The sequence below is a fragment of the Balaenoptera physalus genome, assembly GCF_965194825.1.
Source record: "Balaenoptera physalus genome assembly, chromosome: 4".
NCBI classification, from domain to species: Eukaryota; Metazoa; Chordata; class Mammalia; order Artiodactyla; family Balaenopteridae; genus Balaenoptera; species Balaenoptera physalus.
This window is the reverse complement of record NC_138891.1, coordinates 134,261,048-134,278,055: the sequence shown is the minus strand read 5'-3', so window position 1 is coordinate 134,278,055 and position 17,008 is coordinate 134,261,048. Positions and strand designations below refer to the sequence as shown.

The following is a 17,008-nucleotide window of genomic DNA, read 5'->3' as shown; positions in this document are numbered from 1 at the left end:
GCACAGGATGCTTGCCGTCTAGGGAGCAAGGCCTGTGCCCCGCACCAGGGGTCACACTCACGAGAGACTGTACCTGGAGGGCAGTGTGCACTGGGGGCTTTGAGCTGTAGGAGGAGGTCACTGTGGGCCGAGTGCAGGGACGGGCAGACAGCACCCGCGCTCTTTGGTGAAGGACTTGGATAGACCTTGGGACGGGGGGATGTGTCAGTGAGGTGTGTGGGCAGGAGAGCGGGCACAGCCTGTGTGAGGGTGACTGCAGGACAAGGACGGGCGGAACCCCACGTCTTCCTGCCTAGTTCCCTGGACAGTTCCCTGTCGCGTCCTTGTGGCCAGGGCAGCAGTAGCTGGGCCCCCGCGCCCGCCCCCCACCCCCCGATGTCTCATCTGTCTTCCTCTTTCCCACCCGCAGGCGTCATCTCAGAGGAGGGCCTGCGTGAGGAGGTGCCTGTCACCCTGCAGCACCTTGTTCTCAAGGTGGCCCTGGCACTGCCTGCCAGCAAGTTCCTGTGGTTAAAGGCCCAGGTAGGAAGCCGTGACCCCGCCTCTGTTGTTAGCTCACCTGCAGGCTTGTCGGCTTTCTGGCCTGGGAATTTCTAGCTGCATCAGAACCCTGACTGCTGGTTGCGAAGGAAGACGTTGACGGTTCTCCTTTTAGAGAGAAGCCTCTAGAGCAGAGGCCAGGTCCTGATTTGTGAACCAGGAATCTCTTTGCTTTGCAAAGTAAGGTGCTTAGCTATCCTTACTGAAAATATATTACTGCTGGGTGTTGGGAGTTTTTGTACTTTTTTTCTCTTGACTCTTTGACATTTTTCTTGTCCTTTAAAAACCTTTTTGGAAATAAACAAAATACATTTCCTTCTCCTTTGTCCTCATCCTGGAAGAACTTAAGACAGAGATGGGAATAGACACCAAGCCAGGAGAGGGTTGAGGCTGGTGGAAAAATCAGTAAAGATTGCTGGCGTTGTTTTCTGTGTCTTTGATAATGTCTTCTAGGATTTCTGGAGAACATAATGTTGAATCGTAAAGGGAACTCAAGGTGCAACAGATATTTACCTCTGTATTTAAACACAGGACGCCATGTCACTTCTATCCAAAGAGGGAAAACGACCAGGCCAAATTAAGCGTTGTCTGAGTGTGTTTCTCAGTGGCTCAGATGACTTGTTTTAATGACTTAAGTCTTCTATGAGCTCTTGTATGGAACCACTAGTGCGGAAACGTACACTGGCACTTTCAGAGGTGATATTTCCAGAAAGGTAGAAGAACACCGTGGCACTGGGATCTCTGTGTTCCCCTAAGTCCTCTTTCTAAGGTTCACCTGCCTCATAGTTGAGGATAGTTCTCACTGAGAACTTACTGAATGCCAGGCTCGGCATGAGTGTTCTTTGTATCATCTCATTTATCACCACTTACAGACGAGACAGCTGGAGCTGAGTGGTTAGGAGACTTCTGTGGGGTCCCAGCCGTAAGTAGGGGATCCAGGATTGGACCCAGGCTGTGTTGCCCAGACCCTGCTCTCAACTTGACAGCCCCCGTGAAGTCGCTGCCAGGACCCCAGTGAGATGACGGATGAGTCTGGGGTGTTTAGTTTTTACCCCAGCTGAACTGGGCCACTGGGGTCTTGACGATTTAGTTGGAAAGGGAACAGAGGGCTCTTACCTTGGAAGAACTGGTATTAACATATTAGTTTATATCCCATGCTTCATTTTTTGCTCATAAGGTGGGTCTGCTGGGCTTTGTGAACAATAGCCCTCATGTGCTCAGACCAGGGCTGTGGGGACGCTCCAGGGAGACACAGATGCATCGGAGTCTGGGCTGGGAATCTGGAGCTCCATGTGTTCAAAGCCCAGAAGCCTTTGTTAAGAGGCTTGCTTATGTGTAAGGAACCGATTATATCAGCGCCGGCATCTTGCTGAAATGCAGCGAGCGTGGCGTTGGACAGAGTCAGGCAGCCCTGGGTGGTGTGTTTCCCCGCCAGCCACCCGCCACCAGCCAGGGCCGCGTCTGCGCCAGGGCTCCTGGGCTTGAGTCCCACCTCGGTCATTAAACAGCCGTTACCTCCTTGTGCCTCAGTGTCTGCACATGTGAAACGGGGGTGACGGTTGTCCCCACCGCAGGCTTGTTGGGAGGACAAAGTGAGTCAGCGTATGTGAAGCACCTGAAGGGCCCCCGTGCTTCCTGCTGTGACTGATGTTAACTACAGCTGCTTTCGGGGGTGTGGGAGGAGCTCCTAATTCCTGAGGTTCCTCGTGTATAGCCTCCCGGCAGGCTTGCCAAGTGGTGGTTAAAATGAGATGAGATGAGAGGCCGGGAAGAACACAGGGCATGCAGTACCTGTTCGCTCAGCAAGCAGTGGCCTTTGTTACATTTATAATATTCTATTGTTCAAACTCCAGGAAGGCCCAGATGCAGAAATTATTGGAGGAAAGCGATCCGTGTTTTACTTACTGATGAAGATGTTTGTGACCAGTAGCCATTCGCATCTCAAGTCATCAACCAAACTTCTGATCGTGAAGGTGAGCCTTTTCTACCAGTTCCTGGTTCTAGAAGCATTTGGTACAATCTTCCTTATAGTAGATGCTTAGTCAACAGTTGTTGAATTAAGGATGTATTAGGACTGTTACAATTTAAAAACAGAAGGTTTTATGGCAGTTTTAATGTATTCTGTCTTAACCTGGCTGTGTTCCCAAGAGGCAACCTGGTGAAATGGGAAAAGCGGGCACTTTGAAGTCCTGTTCCAAGATTTGAGTCCTGGTTCTGCCGTTCCTGGGTGGCACTGGACAAATTGCTTAACCTCTCTGAACTTAGTTTTCTCGTGGTGAACAGGAATAACAAAACCGTAGGACTGCAAGGGAGGTTACGTGTGATCAAATTGTAGGCCATGCCTGGCACATTCTAGACTCAGTAAACATTAGATTTCAGCCCTCTGGGGAACAATTTAATAGGCGACGCCTCTTCCCTCAGCCCCAGACTCAGCCTTCTCCAGGGTCCTGGTGATTGACCGCGGCCGTCACCCACAGCACAGGTGTCACCAGAGTCAGCGGAAGGGAATGAGGAGTTTGTTGGTGTCTCTTCTTTCTTACACTTGAACTCATTTTCCAGGGCTACGTCAGGTCTTGCTGCAGCGCTAGGAAATCTAGTTCCTTGGTTCCACTGGGCAGCAGACATCCTGGTCAGGGCCGGGGCCGGGCGGGTTGCTAGAAAAATTACATTCATTGTATTTAGGGTACAGAGATTTTACCTTTGAAGTGCCAGTAGTCTTGCCACCCTTCAACCTCTCCTGAGCTGCTTGGAGGACGCAAAAGGTCCTCCTGTACAAGGTTGTGCAGGTGTGATTTCATGGTCACTCCCTGCGTGTGGGTGGAATGGCACGTCGGGCTCTCCCTCGGAGCAGTCTGTGCAGGGCTCGTGCCGAGGGGCTGCTGAGACCCCGAGTTCTGTCGTCGGGCCATTTGAGGGTGTCGTTTAACCAAGTCCTGCCTCGTAACAAGTTCTGCTCCCTTAGAACAGAACTAAGGTGGTGCTTCTGGCCCAGGCCTGGGTCTTGAGAAGCCACATTGAGATGATTCGGCCTGACTGGGTCACTGTCTTGGAGAATTTCATGCAGGCTGAGGGTTGAGTGGCTGGGAGGAGTCAAGTCCCAGGTTGACAAGCAGACTTTCAAGTAGCAGCGGGGTAGTTTCCCTTTTTATCATTCAGGAGTTGAAGGAGAGGAATAAGCAGCAGCGAGACGAGGGACCGTGTTCTCCTTGACCCAGCCCAGAGCGACCTCTTGTCCTCGTTGCCCTCAACACTGGGTGTTGTTCTGAAGCGTAGCTTTTAGAGTAAAACTGGATGGAACTTTTACCCCCTCTGTGCTCCGTGGGTCTCAGAGGACCCACGGAAAGCGGGTTCTCCCCTGACTTTTCAGATCCTGCGGGACACAGGGTTGTTTGAGCACACCTGGCAGGAGCTGGAGCTGTGGCTGGAGCACCTGGATGACACTGTGGAGGAGAACAAGGAGGCCGTGATTCAGTTTTTGGAACGCGTGAGCACGTATTTCCCACGTAAAGAAGCATGTTCAGGACGACGTACTGAGTGATCCTCAGTATAATTAAGGCATTTCTGATGTGCCAGAGCCCAGAGGCCTCTCCTCCTGACTCACTTCCTAATTCTTGCTGAGATGTCAGAACTATTTAGTTTTAGAATCTGTAAAATGGGGCTATATTACTGTGTGCTGTTAACTTCCTTTTGGGCGTTTGTTTTTGTAGGAGGGATTAGTGGTATACTAAGAGCGGTATTAAAAGCAGTAGTCTGATGCGAAAAGGAGATATTTTTTAAAATTCTACAACAAAAAGTTTTTTTAAAAAACTTTGCAGAAAAACTATTGTTCTTTGAAGGCCTGTTAAGATTTTTGCTCTTCCCTTTATTTTACCTGTGACATTTGGGGGCATTTTTCATTTCACGTGTGACCATCTAAACACTTCCCGCTTGACTCTTTAATGCTCAGGTTCTCCTGACATTGGTGGCGAATCCCTATTCATACACGGACAAAGCGTCCGACTTTGTCCAGGAAGCCAGCGCCCTGCAGGCCTCCGTGACGCGGCAGGACGCCGATGATGTCAGCATTCCCATCTCCCACATTGACGGTGGGTGCCACTCCCCGCGCTCCTCGGGCTTCTGAAGAGCCAGCCACGGTGGCATATCAGAGGCAAAACAGAATTGCACTGAAGCCTTGTGCGGAGGACAGACGTCCCATTTCTTTGCATCAGAGATCAGCCGCATCTGGAATTGGAAATCCCCTTATTTGTTTATGTAACAGGAAATATGTACAGGGCTTATTTGCTGCGTTGTTTTTATCTGTGCAGTGTTTACTTTGTGCCAGGTGATGCCCTAAGCTCTTAATAAATCCTAACTCATGTAACCTCATAAACAACCCCAAGTTAAGGGGGATTATCCTCATTTTATGTATTGACAAGGCAGCTGAGGCACAGAGAGGTTAAGCAGTCTGCTCAGCCTCACACAGCGAGGATGTAGCAAAGTCAGGATTTGACTTCAGACACTCTGGCCTTAGTCTGTGCGTTAACCCTTATGCTCTGTTGCTTCTCAGATTTTGGCTTATTTCCGTGACTATCCAGGTTAAAGTTTCTGGGGTTCTCAGTGTCACCCGAGGAAACGTGTTATCACCTGAGCTGGATAGTCCTGCATTTTGTCTGGCAGAGATCTTAAGATTTTATAGATAATGCCCTTATTTGTTTAGAATCAAACATTATGCTAAGCATTTTCCCCCAAGAGAAGTTTAGCTTTTATTTTTTCCTCTTTCTGCAAATGTTCTCTTGCTTGCCCTACCTGTGGGGTTCTTGCAGTAGACTCCTTGGGCACCTCTTGCCTGGCCTTGATTCCCATCTTTCTGCCTCAGATGTTCTCGACATGGTGGACGTCCTGGTGGAGGGCAGCGAAGGCTTGGATGAGGAGGTTGGATTCTTACTGAATGAAGACATGATCCTGCTCACATTCCCGTTCAGTGCTGTGGTCCCCGCTGCCCTGGAAGCCAGGAATAAGTTGCTCCTTGGAACAGAAAGTGAAGCAGGTACCTGTGTGTAGTGAGGGTGTTCTGGCTGCATCAGGCCAGCTGGGTCTCTGTGGGGTAGGAGGTGGGATTCCAAGGGCTTTGGAAATAATTGCTGAAAACCCAAGGCAGCAAGGGTTCAGACCCACCAAAGTGATAGCTACACAGCTGGTAGAACTAAGTGTATAGCGGTAGGAATCCAGAGGCTGGCTAGGCCATGGGGAAAAGGTTCGTTTGACGGATGAGTCTGAAATAATGTGTTTGCATGGCTGCACAGACACCTGCTGTAACACCGGTATTTTCTCTTCAGTATTTATTCTTTTTTTAAAAAATTAATTAATTAATTTATTTATTTTTAAATTTTTGGTTGTGTTGGGTCTTCGTTTCTGTGCGAGGGCTTTCTCTAGTTGTGGCAAGCGGGGGCCACTCTTCATCGGGGTGCGCGGGCCTCTCACTATCATGGCCTCTCTTGTTGTGGAGCACAGGCTCCAGACACGCAGGCTCAGTAGTTGTGGCTCACGGGCCCAGTTGCTCCACAGCGTGTGGGATCTTCCCAGACCAAGGCTCGAACCCGTGTCCCCTGCATTAGCAGGCAGATTCTCAACCACTGCGCCACCAGGGAAGCCCCAGTATTTATTCTTGATATCTTGATGCTAAGGTACAAGTCCTTCATCCTTACTGGGTGTCCAGGCAACATAGACCCAAGACAGCACTCACAGATCGCAATGGTGTAGTCAGTCAGGATTGCTCAGGCTTTGCTGCAGTAACACATGCGCCCCAGTGCGTCAGTGGCTTACGGAATAAAGGTCTCTCTCTCGACCTTGTCATAGTCCAGGACAGCTCAGGTGCTCTCCTGGGTGGCTGTTGTCCAGGAGGTAGCTCGGGGATCCTGGCTGCTCCCATCCTGTAGCTGTGCCATCTCAACATATGGCTTCCAAGGTCACTGTGGAAGAGGAAGAGAGAGTGGACAGTCAAGCAGAGGTGTTCTGGCCAGGCCTGGAAGTGGCTAAGCGAGTCGTGTGGTCCCAGCCTAACTGCAAGGGAGGCTTGTGTGCCAAGGAAGTGGAAATGGATTGGTTTGCACCAAGCAAGTCCCTGTCCCGGGTGGCCTTGGCCTCACCTCTTCAGTGCCTGGGTCTCCACTTCTGGGCCTCAGCACCCTAAGTCTGACTGTGTGCTCTGTGTTTAATAAGAGTCTGGCATGGTCTGCAGTGGTAGCATCTGCCTTCCAGCATGGTTGTGTGATCGCTTGCAGAATGGTTATGACTCTTTCTGGGTCTTGAATTATGGGTGGGAGTTGGTGTTACTGATGGGTCACAGAAGGGCGGTCCCAGCAAGCCTCTCCCCGCTGTGTCTCCCTCCTTTGCAGGAGAAAGCATCGTGGCGTATCTGACACGGGTGCTGACGGACCTCCTCCACACCCAGAGAGACCCGCTGGCTCTGTGTCTTCTGCTTCAGTCTTACGACAAGTTGGAGCCTCCGATCCCACCTTGCTGCCATCAGCTGTGCAGGTTCAACAGATACTACAGCCTCTGGATCCCGGAGCCAGCCCGAGAGGCCTTGGTGAGCTGCGGCGACCACCACGCCTGCGGAAACCTAGGAAACCCCGGAGGTTCCTCCCTGTGGGCCGCAGCGGGCTGTACCCCAGCTGTGTAGCTTTCACAGCTTAACAGGGTGAACGGTCTTCACCTTCTCGTTTCCCCAGAGTAGGAGAGGAAGGCACGTTGTGTCTCTGCCGCTCAGCTAATGTGACGAGACCCCGAGGGGCTCCGCGATGCAGCAGAACTGAATTCCCCGCTGGCTGCACGTTTGGGCTTTGAGGCTGGGGTTGGGGGCGGGGTCTCCTCCCTTCCCGAGTGGTGCGTGCGCGCTCGCCTCACGGCCCCCGTCTGCACACCTCAGTGGCCCCTAGACTTGGCGTGCTCAGCGGTTGGACCTGAAGGCCGCTAGCAGGCTACGCTCTGCTAGACGGGAAAGTGAAAAAAGAAAGAAAGAAATGGTTTTCTCTTGGTGGGGACTGCATTCTTAAAAGGGGTGCTGCAGGTCTGGCTCTGATGCAGCGTGCTTAGGATTTCTGGGTGGAGCAAGAAATTCACCTTGTGTGTGTGCTTTTGTGTATTCACTCAGTTGTGGCTGTGCTTGACAAAGCAGGCAGCTCAGGAGGACCTCTTCCTCTTATGAACTTGGTAGCAGAAGCCTGTGTTGATTGCACGTTCACGGTCTGTTAGGGCCTCATCCCTAAGTGCATCACACGTATTTTACGCCATTTAATCCTCACAATGCAGAGAGGGGTCTGGACTTAACTATCCTCCTGGTACACGTGGGGAAACTGAGGTTCAGAGCAGTTCCGCCCCCAGGCAGTGGTGGACTCAGGATTCAGGCAGGCCTCTGGGCTCCGGAGCCCAGGCCCATCACAGCTATCACCGCCTTCCCCGCCTGACGGGCCGCGGTCAGGAGGTGGTCAGGGGCACACAGCCGCTTCCGTGGGTGTTAGCAGTCCGTGCTGTGCTGCACGGTGCTCCAAGTGTAGGCGTCCACTCCGTGGAGTCAGGCACTCGGCGGTTCTCACCCGTGAGGGCGCGTCAGGATTCCCCAGACGCTCGTTCAGACGTGGTCGCTGGGCGTGTGATTCAGCAGGTCTGGGGCGGGCCTGGGAATTTGCATTTCTACCAAGTTCCCGGGTCATGCTGTTGCTGGTCCAGGGTCGAGCCCCGCTGAGTTTCAGGGCACCATACAGCCTAGTTGTATTGGCCTTAGGAAACAGTGTTTGGAGTTATAACAAGAAAAGCCACGTGGGGTGAATAAAGAAGGCAGTTTGGGAATTAAGTTAGAAGAAACGACCCACTTGGAGACGGAATGACTTCAAGAACTTATCTTCCGTCCGGCCATGTCCTCTCATCCTCCCGTCCTCCCGGGGGAGGCCTTTGGAAGGCGTGCAGCTCACCCAGCCGGCTCCTTCCCACGGTGGCATTTCCCAGTTTCCAGGGATTAATCACAGTGACTCCTGTGAGTAAAATCCTGTCTGTGTGCCGTGCGGCTCCTGTTCTCCAGAGTGTGTAATACCTCCCCGGCTCAGTGCCCTCACGTGGACACACGCTAGGAAAATACGTGTGACTGAGCGTGTTGGGACTTGACTTGAATAAAATGCCGCAGGCTCACGTAGATTTTAGTGTCAGTAGGTGACTTCTGTGAAACGTCCCTCTGTGTGTGTGTCGCCCTGTCCCTGTTGTAGCACCCTGTGCCCTTTGCCCCGGTGCTGAGCTGTCTTTTCTCTTCCCTCCTCTGCTGTCTCCCAGGCGCTGCAGACGTCGGGCAGCCCTGCCCCGCCGGACCCCCCTGCCCCCTCCTTCAGTGCCCTGCTGCAGATGGCCTACGCCGGCCAGGGCCAAGGTCAGGGCCAGGGCCAGGGCCAGGGCGCACTCCCGCTCCTGGACGAGGGGGTCCAGGGGCAGCTGCGGGCTGCCCTCCTGCAGCTCCCGATGCACCAGGCCCTGCGCTCCGCCAAACACCTGCTGCTGTATGTCAGGAGCACTGTGGAGAACTTCGGCCAGGTCAGCGCTGCCCCCGCTCCCTGGCTTTGCCACCTGCAGAGAGTGTGGCCTTCTGCCGGTCGGGTCCACACTGAGTGATGGTGTGGATGGAGTCCTGGCGCCCCGCTGTCGCCCCGTTTGTCCACACACGGGGAGGGCGGTGGCCAGCGTGCAGGGCCCCGAGCGGGCCGCGGCGTGGGAGCCTCGGCTGCTGGTGCTGTGCCCTCTCCCTGGAGCAGAGGCGCAGATCTCAGACTGGGAGCCACGCGCAGCTGAACGTGGTCGCTGGGGCAGCTGAGGTCGGGCGGGGCCCTTCGCACGGCTGAGCGGGTCCGCGGCACGACCAGGCGTCCCCTCTTCCTTTATGAGTTTTAATTCGGCGGCTCATTGTTGGGCCTTCTGTCCCTGAGGTGGTTTACAGATTTTTAGTTTAGGTTTGTTTTTGTTTGTTTGTTTGTTTTTTAATATTTATTTATTTGGCTGCTCTGGGTCTTAGTTGCCGCGTGCGGGATCTTTTTTAGTTGCGGCATGCAAACTCTTAGTTGCGGCATGTGGGATCTAGTTCCCTGACCAGGGATTGAACCCGGGACCCCTGCATTGGGAGTGCAGAGTCTTAGCCTGTGGACCACCAGGGAAGTCCCTTAGTTTAGGTTCTGAGGTGGGCCTTTCGCCCTCATCTTGGTCCAAATAAATCTGTGTGTTTCAACAAGATTTAGGAGGACATGTCTTATTAAGAAATAACTTTGAGGGCTTCCCTGGTGGCGCAGTGATTAGGAATCTGCCTGCCAATGTAGGGGACATGGGTTCGAGCCCTGGTCTGGGAAGATCCCACATGCCGCAGAGCAACTAAGCCCGTGCGCCACAACTACTGAGCCTGTGCTCTAGAGCCCGCGAACCACAACTACTGAGCCCATGTGCCACAACTACTGAGCCCATGAGTCTAGAGCCTGTCCTCCGGAACAAGAGAAGCCAGTGCAATGAGAGGCCCGCGCACTGCAACAAAGAGTAGCCCCCGCTCGCTGCAACTAGAGAAAGCCCACACGCAGCAACGAAGGCCCAATGCAGCCAAAAATAAATAAATAAAATTTAAAAACTTTTATAAGAAAAGAAAAAAAAGAAATGACTTTGAGGTTGTTGGCAGTTTACGGGGAGTTGCCATTTTAGCCTGCTACCCTCCTTGATTCTTGTTTCTCGCAACTCGCCCCTTCTGGCCCTGGTGCGACCCAGCAGTCTCTGTTCTGGTGACTGTTAGCCCTTCCTGGGCCTGAGGGTCTTGTGTCTTTCGTCCTCACAGCTGGGCAGGAGGACGGGGCCTCCCCTGCTGCAGTTCCTCCTGGACCTCCTCAGGCGCCTGGTCATCCATTGTCAGCAGCTGGACGCCCAGAACCAGCAGAAGTGCCAGGCCGCCCAGGCTGAGTCTGACCTCTTTTTGGACGTGGAGTCCATGGCCTCGCTGGAGTTGGCCAATGACAAGGTACCGCCGCCCTTCCTCCCTGGGTCTCCTTCCGGTTCGCCTTTTCCTGTGAGGTCACAGCCACTGGCTTTCCCTCCATTCTGGTTAAAAGCAAGTATGTATTCACTGCAGGGAAGTAGGGAGGTGCAGAGAAGTCCAGAGGAGGCACTAAGCACCATCCCCCCACCCCGAGAGAAGTACGGTTTACTTGGGGCGTCCATCTTTCCAGTCACTTCTGTGCCCACACTTGCCCTGCTGCCGTCACTTTCCCTCCCGCTGTGCCGTGAGCATCCTGAGGACTCGGACTGTGTATTTTCCTCTTAAAGGGTTGCAGCCTGTGTTGAGTAAAGGCTGGGCAGTGGGTGGGGCCCTTCATCATGAGTACACACAGCGACCACTCTGCCTGGGGAAGAGTGAGCCGTCCTCTCCTGCTGGCAGTCTCGGGAGTCAGCTTTTTAACTGGGGCCAGGCTGAATCTCTCACCATTTGCCATTTGACCTGTTGTACTGGGTTTGGGTGCAGGCATGTTCCTCAGTTCACAGTCGAATGCATGGCTCCCTTCCTTTGATCTCCAAGGGGGCTTTCTTGGGGGGGAGGCATTTGTTGGTGCAAGACCACCTGTTAGCCAGTCGTTGGGCAAAGCACTCCTGATGTGTGCTTTTCTGTTTTTCTTTCTATTTGGGAGAGCTCAGTTGGAAAGTGTGATAGGCTCCTCTTTCCTTCCTGAAGAGTAAATAAGGAAAAAAATGTATTTCTGTCCCCGGGGACTGGGTGACTTCATTGGCTAGGAATCGTGTTCAGCGAGGCTGCATCAAATCATCGTCTAATCCAGCAAAGCACACTCAGCTGCTCTCTGCTCGGTGGTTTAAACTAGTCTCGGGGTCAGAGCTAGTTCCTCAGGGGGTCACTGGAGGCCCAGTCTCCTTCTGAAAGTGGACGCAGGCTCACCTTCAGTTCGGGATCGTTCAACCCCTACCCATCTTCCCCAGCCACGGACTCTCTCCGGAGCCAGGGTAGCCCTGCCCTGGTTGTCGGGTGGTACCCACGTCCCTCAACCAGATTTATTTAGGAGGGCAGGGCTGCTAGGGAGGAACCAGGAGACAATTGATCGTCCTCCCACTTTGGCATTTCTGCGTGGCCCGGCCCTGCCTGAGTGACTGTGGAGAGAGTTTTACTGCACAGTGAATTCATTCAGGCTGCGTTCATCAGATTCCTGCCGGTCTGGGGGTCACTGACTGAGTCACAGTCCGGGCCCCATTGTTGTACAGGGGAGGAGGTGCGTTACGATGGGGTAAGAGCTGTGGGCTTGGGTTGGGGTGCTGTGGGCACCCCTGAGAGGGGCACTGGGACGTGAGCTTGAGGGTGGAGTGGCTTAGGGAAGCTGCTTTCTGCTCTCCGTCCTCCTCAGTGGCCGCTGCTGCCTGGGCCGTGGGTGAGGTCTGGGCCCTGTCCCTGTGTTTCAGACGCTGGAGGAGGTGCTCGTGGCCATCCTCACGCACCCCACGCTGGAGGGCTGGTACCTGGCCCTGGAGCAGCAGGCGCTTCCCCCGCACACCCTCAGTCCCGTCCTCGTGAAGCTCCTGGCGGCCCACCTCAGCGCGGGCGTCCTTCCGCTGCTGGTGGCGAGTGCCCCAGTCCTCCAGGGCCTTGGTCAGCTGGGCCTCCTGGCCAAGTACTCGGAGGCCGTCACCCAGAGTGTCCTGAAAGAGCTGCGGAACCGGAGGGCCCGCGCAGCCACGCCGATGCCAAAGACCCTTCCTCAGCTCGAAGCCCTGCAGGGACTGCACCCGTACATGGAGGGCGCCCAGCTCCGGGAGGTCACCCTGGCCCTGCTGAGCCTGCCCAAGGCCCACCTGGTGGCCCAACGACCCACTGAGTCCCGCCAGAAGGAGAGGCACCTGAACGCTCTCGGGGAGACCCTGGTCCAGCTGCTGACCAGCCGCCCCCAGGAGCAGCTGCAGAGCGGCGAGCTCCTCTGGGCCTCCGAGTACGTGAGAGGCCTGGGGGCTCTGCTGCCCACGCTGGCCGTGGACGAGCTGGATGCCGTGCTCCTCCAGGCTCTGCAGAGAGAGCCGGCTCTGGCCCCCGCCGTCGGGGTCGCTCTGCTCGACTACTGCCTGGCCCGGCGGACGCCGGCGGCCCTGGGCACCGTGGCCCTGCTCCTGCAGCACAGCTGTCCCCACGTGCTGCGGTTTGAGCGGTGGTGCGGGCGGGCCAGCCTGGGGCTCTGCCTGCAGGAGGCCCTGGACGACTTCCTCCCTGTCGTCCACACGTACCTCCAGCGCAGGACCCGGGAGCACTTCACGCGCCCCGCAGGAGGTACAGGAAGGGGGGCTTTGGGCAGCCGGGAGGGCTGAGAACTGTGTGTCCGCCCTTAAGCCCTGGGACTCCACGTTCTGGGGGTGTCGTTTAGTTCTGTTTCTCCTCCGATATCTGACCCAGCTCTGAGGATGGAGCTCCCATCGACCCTGAGTTACCCACGGGAAGCTGGGGCCGGCGGTGGGCGGTAGCTATGGCCGTTGGGGGCCAAGGAAGGAGCGACCCCGGCTGGGTCTTGTTAGGTTGAGGGAGTGGCTCGGGTGATGGTCCTTTGCCCCGTCCCCCTCTCCCCACCGTTGGGAGCGTTGGTGAGTCCGTGCTGAGCCGAGGCACTCAGCTGGGCCCAGCTCTCTCTTCTCTCTCCACCCATTGGGTTTCAGATCCAAGGCACTTTCTGATCACCTCCAATTTAATTTAATTCATTTTTGTCGTGTGTATGAATGACTTTTCGCTCACTGCTTTACCTCTGTGCTGCATAGCTTCACATCATCGATAACAGATGTTTTTAAAAAGTAAGAGCGCCCCTGCAGGAGGGCGTCTTCCGGCCAGTGGTTCTCGGTGCTCTTCTTGTTCCCGAGTGAGTTCAGGACTTGAGTGCTCAGCGTCTCGTCACGACCCTCGAGCTGGGGCTGTACCCAGGGCCTGCGGGACTGAACAGTCCCTGTCAGGGTTGAGTGATGAGAGGTGACCAGTGTCGTGCTGGTAAATGTTTTAGCCGCTGACTCTTGGGGGAGACTGATTTGTAGCATTTGCCGATTTCCGTGGCGTCACAGCTCCTGCCGTGGTCAGTCTCGTGCTACCAGTGTGGCATCACGCAGGTCACAAGTTTCCTGAGATAGAGCCGTCAGCCCTTGTGAGCTGGTTGTAGTGCTCCGCGGTGTTCACCTCCCTCTCCTGTTTGTCTGCCCCAGTATCCTCTGCTGTCATTCCTGTCTTGAGGAAGGCCCTGTGGAGGCCGCTGCAGACCAGGCTTCTCAGTGCTGATGGGCCCCTAGAGTCTGGGCTGCATCAGGAGATCCTGGCCCAGCTGGTCCCATTTGCAAGAGCCAAGGACCTCCATGTCCTCATGGACCGATTGCCCCGCTTGCTTCAGACTCCAGGCGGTCACAAGAGGTATGAAGGCTCAGATTGTTTAATGGCTCTCCCTGTCTCAGCTTCCCTTTTCCCTGTAGTGGTTATAAAGCAGTGGAAATTGCTGCATTGCTGTTGTGCAGTTGGGGAGAACGCAGTTCCTCCGAGAACTCTACTTCCATCCTGGCTGGAGCAAGTTCATCTCCATAAGTGGGTGGTTCTGATTCCCTTAGAGCCGTGGTTATCAACCAGGGGTGATTTTGCCCACTCCAGGGAACATTTGGCAATGCCTGACATCTTTTACTGTCACGATATGGGTATGGGGGGCTTGTTGCTTCTGGCTGCTAGAGGGTGGAGGCCAAGGGTGCTGCTAAATATCCTGTAACGCATAGGACAGGCCCCCTCCCCTCCCCCCAAAGAGAGAATTATCTGGCCCAGAATGTCAGTAGCGCTGAGGCTGAGATAGCCTGATCTAGACAAAGTCTGGACAATATATCCCTTTTCTGGTGTGCTAATAGTGTTTCCCCTAGTCGTAAAAGTTCTGATACGTCTTTGAAGTTTGCGTAAGGGGCAGGGGAAGCCTGTGATCTCTGTGCTTGGGTAGTTAGTGTAGGGACCAGGGCTCAGGGCATCTGCCTTATGTGGCCCACTGTGATGTTGGATTATATATACTTAAAGCTAGAGGGATTTGGGCCATGCCTGTAACTCTGACTTTTGTCTTCTGCCGCAGTTGGATCGTGGCTGACTCTGTCTTGGCTGTCCTGGAAGGGTCGGCAGAAGAGCTGCGTGCTTGGAAAAAGACTCTGCTGGAGGCCTGTGTACAGTGGCTGATCGCGTCCTTTAGCGGCGGCCAGCAAGATGATGGTACCCAGGATCGAGAGGAGCAGATGCTGCTAAGATTAAACGAACTGTTGGTCGGTGTCTCTTATTAGAGCCCCGGGTTAAATTTTTAAGGGAAAGAGTGAGATAGACAAACCCAGGCTTGCAGATACATTCAAGCCAGGTGGCGTGAATTCCACCTGGTGGGGGATGAGAGGAGCCATGTCTAGGAGGCGAAGGGCCGGAGGAGGGCAAACTCTGCAATGATGAGCCGTCTTTTATCAGGAATGTTGCAGGAATTTGTCGGGATGCTTTTTTGTCGCATCTACTGAGATGGTTATATGGTATTGTTTTTTGTTTTGACTGTTAATGGGGTGAATTATATTAACTGATTTTTGAATGTTAAACCACCCTTGCATTCCTAGAATAAATCTACTTGGTCATGATATGTTGTCATTTTTATATAGTGCTGGATTTGATTTGCTGACATTTTACCAAGAAATTTTGTATCTGTGTGCATGAGGAGTATTAGCTTATAATTTTATTTTCTTGCAGTGTCCTTGTCTGGCTTTAGGAACAGGTAATACTGGCCTCAGGTTGAGTTAGGAAGAGTTTCACTGGGTGCAAAATTCCAGGTTAACAGTTTTTATTTTCTTCAGGCATTTTAAAGATGTTGCTTTACTGTCTTCTGGTGTGCATTGTTTGTGATAAGAAATCTCTCATTCTTATCCGTATTTCTCTTTACATGATGCCTTTTTTCTCCAGCTGCTTTGAGGATTTTTTTTTTTACATTGCTTAAACAATATGATTACGATATGCCCGAGAGTCGTTTCTTCAGGTTTTCTGTGCTTTGGGTTCAACGAGCTTCCTGGCTCTGTGAGTTTAGAGCTTTCATAAAATTTGGAAATATTTAGCTGTTTTGGGCCTTTATTTTCTTTTATTTTTAATGTTACATTTTTGCACAGAGATAATTAGCATCCGGAAGAACTTAATGTGTTGTGTTACAAGATTGTGAACTTAAGGCATGTAGGAACCTGACCCAGTAGAGCTAGGAAAGAGGAGGTGGAGCATTCCTGAGATGTAAGGGAACCGAGCTGTGGAGCCGGGGGTGCTGGGCTGTGCTCTTCAAGGGATTTGTGTTCTCGGGACAGGCCTCCCTCCTTACCCCACTTTGCTGTTTTCTTTCTCTCTCTCTCTTGCTTCCCCCCCACCCCTTTTTTAACAGACTTAATTTTTTAGAGCAGTTTTAGGTTCACAGCAAAATTGGGTGGAAACTCAGAGTTGCCACGTGCCCCCTTCTCCCACACGTGCACAGCCTCCCCGCTATCAGCATCTCCAACAGCCCTTTCCTTGTAACTGAGGTGTGGTTTTCATCTCGTGGAATATGAGGTCTTAAGTGTGTAGTTTAGTGCTGACAGATACACGACCCCTGTGCCCACACTGCTATCCAAGATTTTCATCATTCCAGAAAACTCTCTTGTGCTTTCTCCCAGGTGGTCCCCTTCCCTCCAGAGCAGCCACTCTTCCGATGTAACATAATGCACCATGTGTGGAGATTTTTCTCCACGTCAGGGACTGTGCACCTACGTTGGCCCTGTTAGGGCGCAGTGGTCTTGCTCTGGGTAGACGTTCTCTCATGTGTTTAAACAGTCACATGTGGCTGCACCTCTGTGTGTCGCAGATCAGTCAGTGCTATTCAGAGTGGTGGACAAAGGGGAAAGTTACACAGCTACTTGGGAATTTTCTTGTGGTCATTTGGTGATCATAGGTATGCTAAGACAGAGCTACTAATGGAAATAACAAAACAATTTTAAAAATCACAGTAAGAAGTAACTACAAGCTTTTGCGAATTACTTAGATAACTATATTCCATATTTACTCTAGGGCTGTAATTTAAATTCTGTGTCCTCTATTTTAAATTAATTCAGATATTCCACATATATTTCTTGCTTACTTTATTCCTAGAATTCACTTAGTGAAATTGATCCTGGTGACTGGCAGAAATTTGTGAAGACTGGACTCAAGTAAGTTGAATTTATCTTCTTGGTGCTGTTCGGTAAGGCGGCGAGTGTCTTTGCTGGTGCAGGGCCGGTGGTGTAGCTTGTTATTAGCGTAAAGGACGTGGTGGAGCAGATACTGCTCCCATTTTGGGCAGACGAGACGAGACAGCAATGTTGGGGAGGGAAAATGATTTGCCCGTTGACATGTGTGTCCTTCTAACAGCGATGAGAGAAGCAGCCTTTAAAAAATGAAATATTTTTTGGGAATTCC

General features: G+C 53.0%; 1 protein-coding gene across 2 annotated transcripts in view; it reads left to right on the top strand.

Moving 5' to 3' along the window:
• The window catches only part of URB1 (URB1 ribosome biogenesis homolog), a 67,395-nt gene that overhangs the window by 27,855 nt on the left and 22,532 nt on the right, over positions 1-17,008 (top strand). For both annotated transcript variants that reach the window (XM_082459722.1, XM_082459721.1), the window contains exons 14-25: positions 410-522; positions 2,394-2,513; positions 3,908-4,024; positions 4,487-4,625; positions 5,396-5,566; positions 6,915-7,108; positions 8,842-9,096; positions 10,370-10,549; positions 11,992-12,847; positions 13,759-13,960; positions 14,649-14,832; positions 16,703-16,761. In XM_082459722.1, the coding sequence (XP_082315848.1) occupies positions 410-522; positions 2,394-2,513; positions 3,908-4,024; positions 4,487-4,625; positions 5,396-5,566; positions 6,915-7,108; positions 8,842-9,096; positions 10,370-10,549; positions 11,992-12,847; positions 13,759-13,960; positions 14,649-14,832; positions 16,703-16,761 (2,590 nt within the window). The remainder of the gene's footprint in view (positions 1-409; positions 523-2,393; positions 2,514-3,907; positions 4,025-4,486; positions 4,626-5,395; positions 5,567-6,914; positions 7,109-8,841; positions 9,097-10,369; positions 10,550-11,991; positions 12,848-13,758; positions 13,961-14,648; positions 14,833-16,702; positions 16,762-17,008) is intronic.